At 35.0% G+C, this 17649-nt stretch overlaps 1 protein-coding gene across 1 annotated transcript in view; it reads left to right on the plus strand.

Annotated features, from left to right (window-relative positions):
- The window catches only part of DNAH5 (dynein axonemal heavy chain 5), a 119374-nt gene that overhangs the window by 55021 nt on the left and 46704 nt on the right, over window positions 1–17649 (plus strand). Inside the window, 12 exon segments of the mRNA XM_058831887.1 lie at window positions 1237–1424; window positions 1986–2180; window positions 2835–2969; window positions 3733–3840; window positions 4578–4731; window positions 6313–6459; window positions 8671–8912; window positions 13178–13354; window positions 13761–13965; window positions 14447–14589; window positions 15314–15448; window positions 16963–17085. Coding sequence (XP_058687870.1) covers window positions 1237–1424; window positions 1986–2180; window positions 2835–2969; window positions 3733–3840; window positions 4578–4731; window positions 6313–6459; window positions 8671–8912; window positions 13178–13354; window positions 13761–13965; window positions 14447–14589; window positions 15314–15448; window positions 16963–17085 — 1952 coding nt within the window.

The following is a 17649-nucleotide window of genomic DNA, read 5'->3' on the forward strand; positions in this document are numbered from 1 at the left end:
ATTGGGGTCTCAAGCCTGTTAGTGTCCAAACAGTGCTCAGTGTTCAATTTGGTCTCGCAAATAACTATCTTATATATATACATATATATATATATATATCTATATATATATATACACATATACACATACATACATACATACATACATACATATATATATATATATATATATTTATGTATGGTTTAACTTTTAGATACACCTCCATAGAGTCAGAAGTTCTACTTGTTGATCCTCATGAGTCCTTTATAAGTCCTTTATAAGCCCTTTATAAGTCAGTCGTTTATATTCTGAGATTATATGATTTTATGAACTACATGAAAGTTTCAAATGATGGCATCTCTATGAAACAATACGCATAACCAGGAGGTGGTTTCAGCCTTTTAATAAATGCAAGTAATTAATATCTTGTTATGTGTATAAAATACTGTCTTCAGGAAATAGAAATGTCTGAAAACATGACACAGTTTATTAAAGGATAGATAAAGTCACTTAAAATTACTTAAAGTCACAAGAAGAAATGCTGCTATGAAGAGAAAATGCTGTGAAATGTATTGCTAAACTGGTGGGACATGCTGAATTTTGATTTCAGTATTTCGTCTCGTTCAAATATTGAAGTTTCTATCAGAAATGCATGGGTAGTGCTATATATGTTAAATACAATTGGCAGAGCTCACTGAAGTTAGGTGCAGATGACATTTTTTAGGCATCTGAAATTGATACCTGGCAGTCATGGCAGATGTCATACGAGAGATCAAATGGAGGTTCTTGACTACTGTATTGTTGCAGGTGACTGTATCTATGATTTTGTTTTTTTTCCCCAAAAAAATCCAAGGAAAAATATCCAGCTCTGGCATAGACTGGCCTCCAGCTTCTTTACGCAACTGTATTGTTCATTTTAATATGTGCAATAAGCTATTGACAACCTGCCACATTTTCATAGAATTACTGCAGGAATTTTTCTTGGGGGATAAAGAGGGACAGGAAAACATTCAAGATGTAAGGAAAGGAGAAGAATTCAAAGAACATTGTATCCTAGAAAATCTTAAGGACTTTGTGAACTTGTACTTTCTTACTTGAAAAGGAATTGAAATTCTCTTTGTTCCTTTCCCAGCCCTCAAAGACAAACATTCCCCCTCCTCCGCCGAGGTAGATTAACTTAATTTTTGGCTTGTGAATTGCACCAAAAAAGGGTTAAAAACATAACAGTCATATGCTTAGTTGCTTTTTTCTTTGAAGGTCTTGCTCAGTCTGGCTCCTGGGGTTGCTTTGATGAATTCAATCGTATTGATTTACCAGTGCTATCAGTTGCTGCACAGCAAATAGCAATTGTGTTGACATGTAAGAAGAAACATAAAAAAAGATTTATTTTTACTGATGGAGACAATGTAGAAATGAACCCAGAATTTGGCATCTTTCTTACTATGGTAAGTATTCAGTAAGTTTAAAACCAATGATGATTGTACAATAATCGAGTCTAACTTGGTATGTTAAGTGTACTTGCTAACTTTTACATCATTCAGTTCTTAGAACTAAACCTGATAGTTTGAAAATATTGAGCATTGCTGCAAACATGGTTTAAAGGGTCTTGTTTCAAGAACATCAAGCACATGAAACTAACGAATGCAGGCAGCAGCATAAATACAAGTTATCTCAACTTCAGATTGCTTCTACATGACAAAGTATGCTTTTTGCTACAATTACAGAAAAATTGCCATAGAGATATAGGTAGGAGTAGCCAGTAAAAATAGGACCTATAAGACGAACTCAAATTTGAAATGCTTAGGTGGAACACTTTTCATATCTCGTGGATATAAAAGAGGCAAAAATTCTGTAGAGATATGGTGGTAAGTCTGCATGGCAGTTAATTTTGACATGTGACTTAAAGCCAGCAAATTATTTTTAGCTACCAAGAAGGCATATTCCTTTGCTGATTCTTCTGCTTGTGCAAGGTACACTCAACTTCAACACCTGTTTTTCCTCTCCAGAATCCAGGATATGCTGGACGGCAAGAACTTCCTGAAAATTTGAAGATCAATTTCCGTTCGGTGGCTATGATGGTTCCTGATCGTCAAATCATAATTCGTGTTAAATTGGCTAGCTGTGGTTTCATTGCTAATGTTGCGTTGGCAAGGAAATTCTTTACACTGTACAAGCTGTGTGAAGAACAACTGTCAAAGCAGGTGAATATATTCATATGATGCAACCTGATTATTTTAGGAAAAAACCTATCTGTGAAGTCACAAAATATTCATGTGAAGAATAAAGAAAGGTTCATGTTCACTAAGTAAGCTGAGACACTTGCAGTGTAGTAATGCAGCTCTCTGCTGTCCTGGAAGATTAACCCCTGCTGCAGGTTGTTGGTGCAACAATGGGGCTTTCATTCAGAACCCCACTTATTACTAAGATTTAGCTTTAATGAATGGTGATGGCTGAGACAAATAAAGGCTTTAAAGCCTTTTCTGGTCTTACAGATTGGGTTGAGAGACATTTGGTTTGTGCTGTCTGTGCTTGTTTCTCAGTTTCCAAAGGCCACAGAGAATCAAAATAATACTGATAAAGTATTTCTCAATAGTCCTTGGGAACACTGTCTTGATTCAATTTTTTGAATTACTTTTTCTTTTCTGTCACACCTTAGATTTTAATAGATGTGACAGATTTGGAAAGTGAAGTTGCCCATAGTCATACAGCCAAAGAATAGTTGTGGATGTTTGGAGGCATTTGAAACACATGTACCACTTCTCCTACATATACATCCATTTCTTAAATAGTAAATAAGAGCTGTTTCATCCCTATTAACTCGGGGAAAATTTCCCCAAACTTCACATATCTTCTAGGTGCATTATGATTTTGGCTTGCGGAATATATTGTCTGTGTTGCGTACACTTGGAGCAGCAAAAAGAGCAAATCCCACAGATACTGAATCTACCATTGTCATGCGTGTGCTGAGAGATATGAACCTGTCTAAGCTAGTAAGTTCTGAGGGCCTGATAAATAATTTAAACCATACTTTGGAGCTAATGATGACTAGAAGATTGTATGTGACCTCTACACTGAAGCTAGCTTGGAATGTTTCGTTCTCTGAGTGGAACATTTTGACTGGAATAGAGATAAATTTCTGGTTTATATCAATATCCTGTTTGGGGTTGAGGAGAGAGTGAGCTGGCTGTTGCTTGGCTTCTTATATGGGTTAAACTTTGAATTGTTCAGAATTTGTTATCCGTATTTTCCCTGCTACCTTTTGAAGTAAGTGACAAAATAGATGTCTATGCAGTAACTTCTTTAGAAAATTTGTGCTTACGTATTTAGTCACTCTTTTGAAAGAATCTGTTATTGATAGTAATGAGTATCATCTCACCTGTCTAAATAACTAACAGCCCTCTTCTGTTACTGTGATATCTGTGATGATGATCTTTTTTTTTTTTTACACCAAATAAACTAGACTAGTTTTAATACATTTAAACTAGTTTTCTAAATGTTATTGCTACAATCTACTATAAGAAATTCTGTCTGCATGTTAGTGGTTTATTTTGACTGATAGAAGCATCATATTATCTCTTTCTGTGATGTCCTTCTGATGTTTAGTGCCTTAGAGGATTATTATAGATGGTTCCTTATGTTCTCAAGCATTTTTTCAGGTCTTCAGAACTCAGGGATTGTTTGTTTTAAAGTTGATAAAATAAATAGAACAGTTTTTAATCTGTGTGGATTTTTGTTTTCCCTGATTTTCACTAGATTGATGAAGATGAACCCTTATTTCTGAGTCTAATTGAAGATCTGTTTCCAGATATCCAGCTTGATAAAGCAGGCTATCCTGAACTTGAAGCAGCCATTGACAAACAGGTGATGTTTCTCATGATCTATCATGCTGTGGCATAACTGTAAGTTTTCTTAGGTGTCATATGACACCTAAGAAAATCATTGTTGTGGAGTCTATTCAGATGGCAATATTATATTTCACTATTTAGAGGAAGCATAAGTTTTTCCATAAATCTTTACCACTGTCATATGATTATTAAGCTTCTTCTTCATGAGGTCACTGAGTTGGGATTATAATGTCCTGTGGTTTACTTCAGTCATGGTTACTGGAGTCCAGTTTGAAAAACACATGTATATAAACTTGTTTTACATGACCCAGGGTTTAATATTTGTCTAAAGTATTGACAATTAGAATATTCATTAGATAAAATATTTACTTAAAATTACATATCTTTTATTTAATTTTTCATTAATTGTTTGTAATACTTCAGAAGGGACAACTTCCGAATATAATGTATAGATATATAATAGATATATTATAGGTATATCTAATAGATTGATTATAATGTAAATAGAGGCTGGTTTACCTTATTTTTCTGAATGCATATTTGAATAACAAATATATATTTTTTCAACATTTTTTTAAATATAGACAAGGCCTTTACAAAAGTAATCTGTTGATGATATATGTCTGTCTATCTATCTATCTAGCTAGCTACTACCTACCTACCTACCTACCTACCTATCAATATCTAAAGGCATTAAAATATATTTTGTGCTCTAAAATAATAGTAATTTGGTTTTCTGTCACTCTCTCTTAGGTGGAGGAATCTGGCCTTGTTTGTCATCCTCCTTGGAAACTGAAAGTTATCCAGCTTTTTGAAACCCAGAGAGTAAGGCATGGATTGATGACACTAGGACCTAGTGGTGCAGGAAAAACTACTTGTATCCACACCTTAATGAGAGCAATGACAGGTATATTAATACTTCTATTGTAAATTGTTACTAAACATTGTACACTTCAAACCCCATTGTTTCTTTGAAAACCTTAGTTGCTTCACTGTGAGAATATATTAATGGAAGAATGAATTTGTATGTTGAGATACTAATTATTCCAGTAGCTTAAAAATGTCTGACATTCAAAGCCATAAGCTTCATGTCCTTTTTTTTCCATATTATCATACTTTTATCAAAAGTTCTTATTCTAGATTGATTAAGAAAGAGAAATACAGTCTAGGTAGGCAGGTTAGACAAGTGATTAAAGCATCTCCTGGGTTTTCCTGGGATGCTTAAACCTTTTGCTAATTATAAATATTTAGATCTTTTTGAACACAACGCACAAGACAGGGTCTTTGCAATATAAAATAACTGGTGTTTTAGCCATAAATTCCTGGTTTAGAAAGTCTTCAAGGGTATTTATTTTGTGTCCTGGCTGGAGGCTTGAAGACTGTGTGTGGTTTTTCTGTCATCTGTATTTCCAAACAAAAATATTAGTTGAAGAATGTCTGCTTGATCTTATTAAAATAAAAGGTCATAGCTTGAGGAGAAAAACATCTCTTTTGAGGTAAGCTTGTGTTACCCTACTTCACAAGTTGCTTATATGATTTTCCAGAAGTGAATAATTTCTGTAAAAATAGTTCAGCAAGTCTCTCATACATGCAGTAATGTGCTGTGCTCAAGAAACACTGTAAGCTCTACATTGCAGTGGAAATTACTGTTTCATTTAGGAAAAAAAGCAGAAAGAACAAAGTTGCATTGCACTGTTTTCCTATCTTTTTTCCTAATGTTAAGATGTGAGCTACCACCAAGATAAAGTCACCTCAATATTTTTTACAAAGCTGATCTTCACACACAACCTCATGAAATGTTAAACTACATGATCTGTCAGGCTTCTGTGTTACATGTTCATGAAATCTGATTATTTTAAAATAAGTAATTTTTCATCTCTTTCTTTCAGCATCGTGCTACTGGCTCCTGATTACATTTTAATCTTGTTTTTTTTTTAAAGATGTCTGGAATAGTAGGTTTTAAACTATTGCTAATGAGATAAAAAAATAAAGGCTGTATGATCATGGTATGGCTAGATAGAATTTATCTGTCTAAGAGAATTCACAAGAATATGGCAATGTTGTATACTTTATTCTAAGATGTATGCAAGTGCACAGAAGGGAAAAATAATCATCTGTCTGGTATTTATTCATTGGGTTTTAAAAATGTACATCCAAACCAAATGTTTTAAAGCTCTATTGTTTGATAAGCCTTCAAAATATTGAATTAAACTTTGAATAAATTTAATCTTGCTGCTTTTCTGTTCCAAATGAAGCTATGAAATGTGAATTAAATATTCAGAACTTTCAGAATTTAATTCTACTTTTTTTGATGTCTCCAATTAATGAATTTTGTATAGCAAGAAAAGTTTTTCAAGTAAATACACACATTGTTGTAATTACGAATGCATATTAAATCATACATTTGGGTGTAATGAGTTTGAATTTGTCGAAGTTCTCTTACTGCTGAAAAGAAATGTAAAAACTAACTGGTGATCTGCCTTCATAGATTGTGGACAGCCACACCGTGAAATGAGAATGAATCCTAAAGCTATAACTGCTCCACAGATGTTTGGACGCCTTGATGTGGCAACAAATGATTGGACAGATGGAATATTTTCAACGCTCTGGAGAAAAACTTTAAGAGCAAAGAAAGGTATTGTGGTGGGTTGACCTTGACTGGACTCCAGATGCCCATCAAGTTGCACTACCACCCCCTTGCCCAGCTGGACAGGGGGGATAAGATAAATGGAAAACAACTTGTAGGTTGAGAGAAGGCAGTTTACTAAAGTAAAAGCAAAAATTTGTGTGGGAATAAGCAAAGAGAAAAAAAGGTTTGCTCTCTACTTCCCATCAGAAAACAACGTTCAGGAACAATGTTCCCAGGAAGCAGAGCATCAGCACACATAGAGGTCACTCTGGAAACCAAACTTGTAAACAGCAGATGACTCCACCCTCCTTCTTTCCCTAGCTTTTATATCTGAGCAGATGTCATACGGTATGGAATATCCCTTTGCGTATTTTGGTCAGCTGGCCTGGTTGTGTCATCTCCCAGGATTTTGTCCACTACCAGCCCCTTGATGTGGGGAAAGGAACTCCAGCTCAGCCAGACCCAATACAGGTATAATGAAAGAGACTTCCATTCAAAATAAAACAAGAAAAAACCTCAAGCTTCAGGAAAACTTTATAAAGCACAAAAGCAGATTTTTTTTTTTCTTACATGGAAGAGTTGGGAAATTGCTGGAAGAACTTCTGTCCCTTTTACAGTCTCTATTCTAAATGCTTTGTGATCAAACAGTGTAGTGTAACAAACACTACAAATACTGCATTTACTTAATGCTCTCTTTTGTTTATTAGGCCCTCATATCAAAGGAAAGTGGAAGGTAAAAGTCAGTTGCTCCGGCAGTGGGATCCTGTAAAAATTTTGGTGCTGTGAGGATTTTTACCTGTTCTCCATATTAAAAGGAAATAAATCTCGTCAGTTGTGTCATGCCAGCTAGCGCTGCACATATCATAGTCCATCTCAAATGGCAATAGATAATTCTATTTAGGCAGTCAATTTCTGCCTAAAATGATGCTGACATATATTCTTAGACTGCTATATTAACTAAAAGAATGGCCTTGATAGTTTGATGCTAGATGGTTTCTTCCTTTTTCTGTCTGAAAACTAGTATGTGATCGTATCATTATGCCTTAAGAGAAAAAATGAAAGAAAATCCTAACACTTGTAGTATTTTCATACAAAAATTCTTAGTCTTCAGAAATACAGATACATTTAAAATAGAAAATGCTTTCAATTTAATTTTGGTAGGCTTGTTTAAAATCTAGAAACTCTTGAGAATGTAGCATAGCACTAACTACTGAATTTTTTATCTTTTCCTTCAAGATGAAATATATATTAGCACACTCATATGACTTCCTCAGATTTACTCTCTAAGTGTTCTGTAATATTTCTTTGTGTGTCAGTTTCCAGACTATCTCATGCTTGAGATGCTTGAACTGTAGCTATAAAAACCCTCCGCATATAAAAAGTTTATCATCTATTTCATATCTCTTTGGTTCAACACTAGCAAAGCTCCAAGCCACCCAGGCCTCTGCAATAAGCACTGACTCAAGGCAGCTGGACCATCTCTGGCTGAAGAGCCATCACGCAAGGCTGTCTGCTCCCTAAGGGGTGGGCAGCCAGAAGCCAAGGTGGGATCTCTTTCCAGCCAGGGTCTGTTGCCCAAGTGAGGCAAGCAGGACAGACCCAGATCCTCACAGGAAACAGAGGAAGGCTTTAAAATACATTCCTGTTAGTAAATAGAAAGCAACGGAAACATTTAAAAGGAAGCTGGATCAAATTTAAGGACAGAACAAATGACTAGAATCTTCCCAAAATGGACCTCTTATACTTATGACAGTGTGCATGCTATTTGAAAGAGTAGTTTTTCAAGTGTTCCTTTCATTTAATGTCTCTACATTTGTAAAACTCATTGGAAGCAAATGAATGGTGTTTAAATAAATTTGTAGTCACTATCTTCTTAAAGTTGTTTTATGTAACTTGAAATAAACCTGATTTATTACTGTCTTGGAGACTGGATTCATAAAACTCTTTCAGCGTATTAAAAATTGGTGACTTATGCTGATGGCACATTATAAATTGAAGAATGGATAATTACTATCAATAGGTGACAAAATGAAGTACCCAGCTGGAACCGAGTGATGGAAATTGTAATTGTATTAAAAGCTGAGACTGTAGCTGTGTGCACAAATTCAGAATTAATTAAAAATTTGTCTGCAGATATAAGAAACTGGTCCTTGAAAGAAACTATCACTTCATCCACAGACCTTTTTATCTATTATATCTGTTTATCTTGGATTATAGGTGACCACATCTGGATAGTTCTTGATGGTCCAGTTGATGCTATTTGGATTGAGAACCTTAATTCTGTCCTGGATGACAACAGAACTCTAACACTAGCAAACGGTGATCGGATACCTATGGCACCAAATTGCAAAATAGTATTTGAGCCTCATAATATTGATAATGCTTCTCCAGCAACAGTTTCAAGAAATGGGATGGTATTCATGAGCTCATCAGTTCTCACCTGGAGTCCTATCCTTGAGGTACAACAGCTATGTGTCTGAATATATATTGAAAGTTTTACTGGTTACTTCTTCCACACTTCACTCTTGTTACTTTAGGACCTATTTTGTCCCTATTACTATGAAATCCCTTTTACTCTGTATAAATTTCTATGTCAGTACTTAAAATAGCAGTGTTTCTAGTACACTACTCAGGATTAACACTTTAAAAAAATAAAATAAATATTATTTTTTTCCCTCTGCATATCATCTTGCCTAGGCGATCTTGTTGAGAATGTTTGGTTAACATTATTTAGCTTTAATAAAATGTGGACTGTCTCCTGAATATCAAAAATGAAAACATTCTTCTGTGTGGCTAAGATACTGATTGTTGGTGTCATACAGATAATTACTTAATTAATTTCCCCTGAAACCCAAGTTATATTTGGTATATTTCAGTATAATCCCAAATTAAATTCCTTTATGGCGCTCTATTAGGAATGGCTGGGAAGAGATGACACAGACTCTCTAGGAGTCAATCAGGAGAATTTCTCTCAGTTTATTGCTTCAGGTCTTTTTTATAGACCGATACGTGGAAAGTACAGAAAGGAAACTCTTACTGGTTAGCAAACTACTACATCACCATCATTGGTCAGTGCGGCACACCACCCCCCGACCTTCTCCTGCAAAGAAAACAAGGAACAGACAAACAGCACCTGCAAGGCTGTTTTCTGTCTCTGAGGATTGTTTTGATTCCTCCTCATGTTTTCCCAGGCAGCTTTCTCAGGCAAGACTGAGAAGCTATGCGGCCTGCGATTTCTACAGGCACTCTGTTTCAGAGTTAGCATCCATACCTTTATATGTGCTTTAGACTTAAATTTTAAGATAGGAATTAGTTCCTGTTTATGGAAGTGGAATGCCATCCAGGTGTTTGTAGTATATTTGTCCCCTTGCTTTTCAGGCTCAAAGAACAAAACTTTATTGGCTACTATGAGCTAATAGACTAAATTTTACTGTTCTCCTTTCTAGAATGTATTACATGAACAAGACTTTTACAATATTTTTTTAAGATAAATGTTTCAGAGTCTCAGTCACTAATTTAATTTTCTAAGTCAAATAGGATACCAGTGGAAAATGCAACTAATCCTCACCTAGTTACTGTTGCTTAACTAGTCCTATGAAAATGCAGTTGGCTTCACATAACTTTCAGATGTCAGCCTTCTGTAGTGATTACTCTGTTTTAGTCTCAGCTTTCTTGTTTTTTTTTAATCCATAAAGGTTCTCATGCTTGTAATTTTTATATAGCTGGCTTGTTTACAATCAGATTCCTTATCGCTAAATTCCTGATTTGTCTGGCAATAGAGGAAAATTGGGTTGTGGGACTGCCTAGAAACACTGTCCTTAGCAAATTAGAGGTTTCAGCCCAGACAGAAATCAAAAGAGACAGTACGCTGTAGTGCAAGCCCTGAGTGACAGGCAGTGCCTGGTGCCTCTCTTTGGGACTGGAGACAGTAGAGCCCATCTGGGAAAAGCCACGGGATGCTTTTGGTGAACAGACATTACCAAGGTGAGGAAGGCTGTAAACTTATGATTTCTGGCAACAAACACAAGGTTTCTTTTCCGCCTGTAGATCTGAAATGGCAGGTCAGGTATAATGCCTTGAAAATAGGTGAGGAGCAGCAAGACCCACTAGGGAAGGCACCAGAATCCTGCTTTGCCTTAACCCATTAGGAGGTAAAGGAATGGGCTTGTTATCAGTTATTTCTTCGTGTGTCAGAAGCACCCATATCCTGTTGACTTGTTGCAAACTTGGAGGTTTGCAGCTTGTGAAGAACTAAGGGTTTCTGCAGAAGGCTAATACTATACTTTTTTAGTGGTGTCTAAAGCTTTTTCCTTTTAGAATGCTATTAAATCACACGGAGCTGTCTGTTCAGTCAAAGCTCTCTGCAATACTTGAGAATCATCACTAATTCATTGAGTTCCTTTGCCAAGTCAAAAATATTTGTAGTCTTATTACGAAAAAAAGTGTTTAACAAGTTTCCTAAAAAATTGGCTGTTAAAACTTCAGTTTTACCAATGCAAATACATGCAGTCAACACAAGTGCCTTATGTATGCTACTGCCAAGCATTACTTATTTTTTAAATTTTTTAATCTAATATGGGTACTGGGGAAAGTTATGCATCTAGGACAGTGGCTCCCCTGAGATTCCACTTGTGTTGCTCCTTTCCTCTTCTTACAATGCTTTCTAGGGTCTTCTGATGTTAGGTTCTCACAGCTCTGCCTCCTTGCATTGCTTAGTTTACAGACAACCACTTCTTGGATGTTAAAACTGTGCTAAAGATTCAGCTGCAAAGACAGCCGAAAGAAAAGCATTTTATTTTGCATTATCACTCATTATTTACCTTCTCACTTTAAAGTGTGATGCAGGCTAAATTTAGTTGTGTTGAAGTGTTATATGAAACTAGTTTTCCTTAATCCATAACCTTATGACTTTAGTATACTTTGATGATAGAAACAGACTAAAGAAAAGAAACTTCCCTTTTTTTTTTTTTTAAATTTTGGATTACATAAACCAAATTATGTTAATTTCGCCATGAAGTAACCTTTCCAACTTCCCTTCCTTTCCCTTTTGAAAATATAGGCTATAAAATTGCAGCCTATAGTTATTTATAATTGGATCCAATAGTATTTATTTGGGTTTTTTTTTGTTTGGTCTTACATCATAAATAAAATATCTTGATAGCTTTTCCAGTGTACTTCCCTTAAATCTATTGTAATGCAATATACTGCATATTCCAGCAGGTCAGGATATATGTTAACCTTGCTAATTCTTAGATGCTGAATGAAGCTTGGTATTTGTTGATATTTCAGAAGAACTTTAAAAAATATTTAAAGACAAATATGGATAGCTCAGGAAGCTGTTGTATGTTTATATTTTTCGACCCTTACCATTTGCGAAAAACTAAATATAGCTGCCTACTGGGATGCACTATTATGACATAAGCAACTTCCAAGTTCAGTGAAATAGTTCTCAAACTTTTCATGTTACTATTCTTGTGTAAAGTGCTTCTGAAGCAGATTTTGCAAAGTGAATTTGATCCGTTACTCATCAACCTCCTCCAAAGCAAAAGAATATCAGCTTTTCTACTTACCCCTAATATTTTTTTGAACTATCAATGAATTTTTGGATATCTGTTTTAAGTACTTCTGCCTTTAAATTTTTACCACTTTGTTTTCCATATATATACATACTTATTTGTGATCAGTCCCAAAGGTTGTTTATTTGGGAAGTAAAAGTAGAATTTCAAAATATTATGAAGGTAGTAGAAACAATCATAGAAGCACAATATAGTTGAGTTTGAAAGAGATAATATTGTTAATACAACATTAATCAGGTCAACCTAGAGGAGTTTGCTAAGGTCTGTGTCCTGTTCAGTTTTGAGATGGAGATTCCAGGAGCTCACTGAGAAGCCTGTTCCAGTTTTAACTGCTCTCACAAGATAAAAACAGTCTATGTTTAAAGCAAATTTTATTCTATTTCCACTTTTTCCTTTTTTTTTTTTTTTTTTTTTTGGAGTTTGGGGAAGAATCTGCAAGTGTTTTTGCTGGTGATTATATTTTATGTAGGAAATAAATTTATGGGATGTAAATGAGAAGTATTCTGCCCTGCAGATGAGAAAAACTTCAAGGTAATGCCAAGAAAAATGTTATTACTTTGAATTAAAGGCATCAAAGAATGAATCCTATTCTGTGATCTTAAGAAATGTGTAGTTTTACTCAGGTTTAGTTTATTCATCAGCACAGATACTGAGATACACAATAAGAACACAACACACACCAGCACATCTCCGCGATAGCCTGATTTTTTTGTATATCTGACAGATCTTTCAGGTTATCCTCTATCCCTCTTAGAAATGTGTAGAATAAATCAAGTTTGTGTTCAGTACATATTGTATGGTTTATTTGCAGAGTTTTTGGATACCTGTCACAGCTGTTGTGATTAAAAAAATATTTGAAAATAATGATTCTTGTGCTGTTGAATACAGTTTTTTCTTTTCAGTTCTCTTCATCTTGAACATCCAGTAGGAATTATGCATACTTGGGAAAAAATTGACCTTCTGTTAATTAAAGCCTGCCCAATGGGCAGGGAAGCTTAACTTCACCCTCCCCCCTGACATCTCTTCTCCCATTCTGCCCCCAAAAAATCAACATTCCATGCTTCCTGAATCTTTTGAATTACTGTACTTGAATTTACTGAGACTTGCATTAGGAACTAAATTTGTTTTATTGGCATGTTTTGCAACAGGGATTTTTGAAAAAATGTTCCTTCCAAGAGGCTGAAATTCTACGTCAGCTGTATTCTTCGTCATTCCCAGACTTGTACCGCTTCAGCATTCAGTCTCTGCATTGCAAGACTGAGATGCTGGAAGCCTTTGTGATTATGCAGAGCATTAATATGCTGCAGGGTCTTATCCCACCTAAGGTATGCAGTGTAAATGTTTTTACGTATACTTAACATATTGGAGATAATTTTAAGTAATGAAGTTTTGTAGAGAGGGATTCTTTGATGACTTAGAATGTCAATGGAGATGCAGGTTAGTAAGGAGTACCTTTTATTTCTTTAGAAAGTAATAGCTGGGATGTGTCCTCTCTCACAATCTCACATTTGGATTTGATGTTATGCACTGGTTTACATTAAGTACATAGAGCATGCACTGGCAGTTTTCCTTCTTTTATTTTTGGGTGATTTGTTATTGGTTGATTCTGTCTGATCATTGAAGACATCTCTAAATTTATATGTGACTGAAGACTTCTAACCTCATGTTACTAATGATTCTCAAGTAGAGTTTTTAGGCTGTTGAAAATTAAAACCTAACTCAATCCTTCAGGAGCAAAGTGGGGAGCTGACACCAAAATACTTGGAAAGGCTGTACATCTTCTCTCTCATGTGGAGTGTAGGAGCATTGCTAGAGCCGGAGGACAGATGCAAAATGGAATACTGGCTTCGAAACCATGCAACAGTAAAGCTTGATCTTCCCTGTATCCCAGAAGGCAGTGAAGATACAATGTTTGATTATTATGTGGAATCTGATGGTTAGTAACTCAGAAGGGTGATATGGGGTACAATTTAAAAGTTGTTTTTAAACTGTGCTTTTTTTAGAGAATTAATTCAGAAGTATTTTGTAGCTTGCCTTCTTTTGTGTCCTTTAGCAAGTTTTGTTTTATGGCTATACTTTACTGGTGGTGCTGTGTTTAACTTTTTCCCTGTTTCCAGTGAGAAGTCAGAATGTGGATATATTGCTACAAAAGCTGCATTGACTTCGTGGTGATGAACTGTCAAGTGAACATAAACAGATAATCCTTTAAATGATTGTCATAATTTATGTAGGAAAGAGGAAGTAAGCCTTTTAGATGAAACTTGAGGAATTCTATGATTATATTGTTGTATAAATTTTAGTCTGAAGACACTGGGACTCTGTATGTGAGACAGAAGCACAGACAGATGAATGAACTGAAAGGAAAATAAAGGAAGTGATGATGCCTAGTATTTCTAACTTAGTTCCTTTCTTATTAGGTACATGGATGCACTGGAATACACACGTTGAAGAGTATGTATATCCCAGTAGTGGTACCCCAGAGTATGGCTCAATTCTTGTGCCTAATGTTGACAATGTGAGAATGGATTTCCTTATTGAAACCATAGCAAAACAGGGCAAGGTACTTTTTCTATATTTCGTATCAAAGCACTGCCAATAGTACACATGATAAAAGTTTTGGATTAGCAGTAAAATATTATGTTATTGAAAAGGAAGAACTTTTTTTTTTTTTAGATATAAGGTGATGTTTTCAGAAGCTACTTTCATGCAAATATGCTTGAACTCTTGAATAGTCACTGCTTATAGACTTTTTTGTCTTCCCCTCACCCCTTCCTTCTGTAGTGGAAATAACTGTAATTGCAGCTGAAATTAGGTCAGAAGAGAACCAATATTTTCATATACTGATGGGAGAGGAAGAAGCACATAGGTTAGGAGGTTCATGTCTGACTCTGCTGATTGACCTCTGCCAGCATGGGGCAATTACAGAATTTATGTAGCTGTAGACTATGAAACCCTATTCTTCCCCAAAACAGTGTCACAAGCAACTGAAACTACAGATACTGAGTCTCTAGATGATTAAACCCTTTTTCAAATAATTAACTCCTTTCCTTGTTAGTTTGATTGTGCTGCCTGACATGGTCATTAACTGCAAATATTTTTAATTTGTCAGGCCTGCAAAAGTCTATGAGACATTAACTATTTTACTTCTACATGTCTCTTGTTAAGAGTTCACTTTACATAACTTTTCTAGTTTCTTTTCTGTTTAAAAGCTAAATAGGACTGTTGAACCTTTGCCAAGACACAGCTCTTGTGTTTCATCTTATTTCGATGTTGTCTTTGTCTAGGCTGTCCTACTAATTGGTGAGCAAGGAACTGCAAAGACTGTTATAATCAAAGGTTTTATGTCAAAATATAACCCTGAAAGGCACATGACTAAGAGTTTGAATTTTTCATCTGCAACGACCCCATTAATTTTTCAGGTATAGTGGTGATTAATCTTCTCATACAAGATGGTTGGATTCAGAGAATGTTCTGCTAATTTGCCAGGAGGATGCTTCTGAAAGTGATTCTGAACAATAAAAAAGCACCTGTTCAAATGGTCCGAGTGTTCTAATACATGATTTAAGACTTCTGTAAAAAAAATTGATCCTTTCGACTTTTTCAGTATCTATTTGAGCTGTTCTTGGACTTTTACAATACCATGCCTATTATTTTCTTCATCATATGTTTTTGTGTCAAATATATCAGTTCTCACTAACTGCGAAGAGCTGTTAGATTTCACTGAACACCATGGGTAAAATAAGTGTTACCCACAACAATCTGTCATTAAAAGTGTGCTGTCTGCAATTTAAGTTCCAGTCATTCCAATTACTCATTAAAAAAGTAACGCATACTGTTCAGCTGCTCTACACACAATTATGAATGCTTAAATCCTGAACTGTACTGCCTGTCCAAATTTCTACCAAGCTAATTTGAATTATTTTAAGTTTCTTTAACCTCATGACAATATTTTTGGGGAATATTTTTAATGCAGTCTGGTATGATAGGGCAAATCAATGTCTGGGCTGTAAGTGCTGTCTATAAGCTTGATGAATCACCTATCATTTGCCCGTATAGCATAGCAGAAACTACTAACATATAATGTACAAACATGCAATTTTGGTCTAAATTTTCCTAGGATTTTTTTCTTCTGTTTATTGGGCTATAAACAAAAAGTAACATATTTTTATAAAATAAATGTAGATTTATTTAGTGATAGGTGAGAGTCTGATCAGGACATCTGAAATAGATGTGCAAGACTAAGTCAATTCTCTATTAACAATCTGGATCAAAACATTCTGTTACGACATGTGCTTTAAAATTACTCTAACTTCTTAAAATCTTGGTCTAACTGATGCCAGTTGTGTAAGAAGGCAGAAGCATAGTGTAAGAATGCATATTTTTAGGTTTATACTGAAGAATAATTATGTATGGTTAAGTGAACTTTCACTTAGGATAGAGTAAATATAAACTGGACCTTAAGAAGAACAGAATAATGGAAAGATGATGAGAGGACAGTAGTGGCAAGTCTACCATTAGGCAAAATTATCTCATCAAGTGTACTTATATATGTGAGTTTAATTATCAATGTATGCTTTTATGAAATACATTGATACCTGCTGGAAAGGTGTTCCAGAATTACGTCTTCAATTTAATCTTTACTGCTATTACCAATTTTGCTGATAAATTAATAAAATGAAAGATAAGCTTGAAACCTGTTCAGATTTATGAAGCTGTTAGGCATGGTTGTCTACTTTAGACACCAGCCTAGTGCTGTAGAACTTGGGATTTCAGACATTCTGGTTGAATTAGTGCAGTAACTTTCTGCAAATGCCTTGTCTAAACCACACTTTGTAAAATTCTATGTAACAGAGCCATCAATATGTTTAAGTGATTGAATCATGTACAAAATGAAGTGCTCTTTGTAACTATACTGCTAATTGCTTTTTAACAGCGTACAGTAGAAAGTTATGTGGATAAGCACATGGGCACAACTTATGGTCCACCTGCAGGCAAAAAGATGACAATCTTCATTGATGATGTGAACATGCCCATAATCAATGAATGGGGAGATCAGGTTAGTTTGTGAAAGAAGAAAAAAGAAGACAAAATGTTTTCTTTGTTTCCATTCTACACTGTAAAATTGGCTTCTCAGTCATTCAGAATAGGGTAAATTTGATATGTAGCACTTTAATTTTAATCAATCTTTTTAAAGAACCCATCTTCATTAATTTGTCAGGAATTAAGTGAAAATAAATATGCTAACTTCAAGAAGCAGTTTGAGTGCTCTTTAGAATGAACATGTGTGTATAATTTTAATGATTTTTTTAACAACACTCATTATATAATTAAAAATAAGAAATATTTGGCACACAAATTGTGATAGGAAACTGAAATTGTGGGCAATAATTAAAATGAGAAATGTGAAACATGAAGCCTGAGAGGTAAGAAGTGTCTTCTCTGCTTGAGACAAAATGGAAGTAATCTTTATGTTTATTTACTAAGTTGTTCTGAAATTGCTTTGGAAAATGATGTTAGAATTTCTCTAGAAGCATAGCTATAGGATGTACTCTCTGTGGGGTTTTTTCAGCTTGTCAAACAGATATGTAGGGTATCCCTTTATGGCTAAAAAAAAGGATCC

This window comes from Poecile atricapillus, chromosome 2 (genome assembly GCF_030490865.1).
Source record: "Poecile atricapillus isolate bPoeAtr1 chromosome 2, bPoeAtr1.hap1, whole genome shotgun sequence".
NCBI classification, from domain to species: Eukaryota; Metazoa; Chordata; class Aves; order Passeriformes; family Paridae; genus Poecile; species Poecile atricapillus.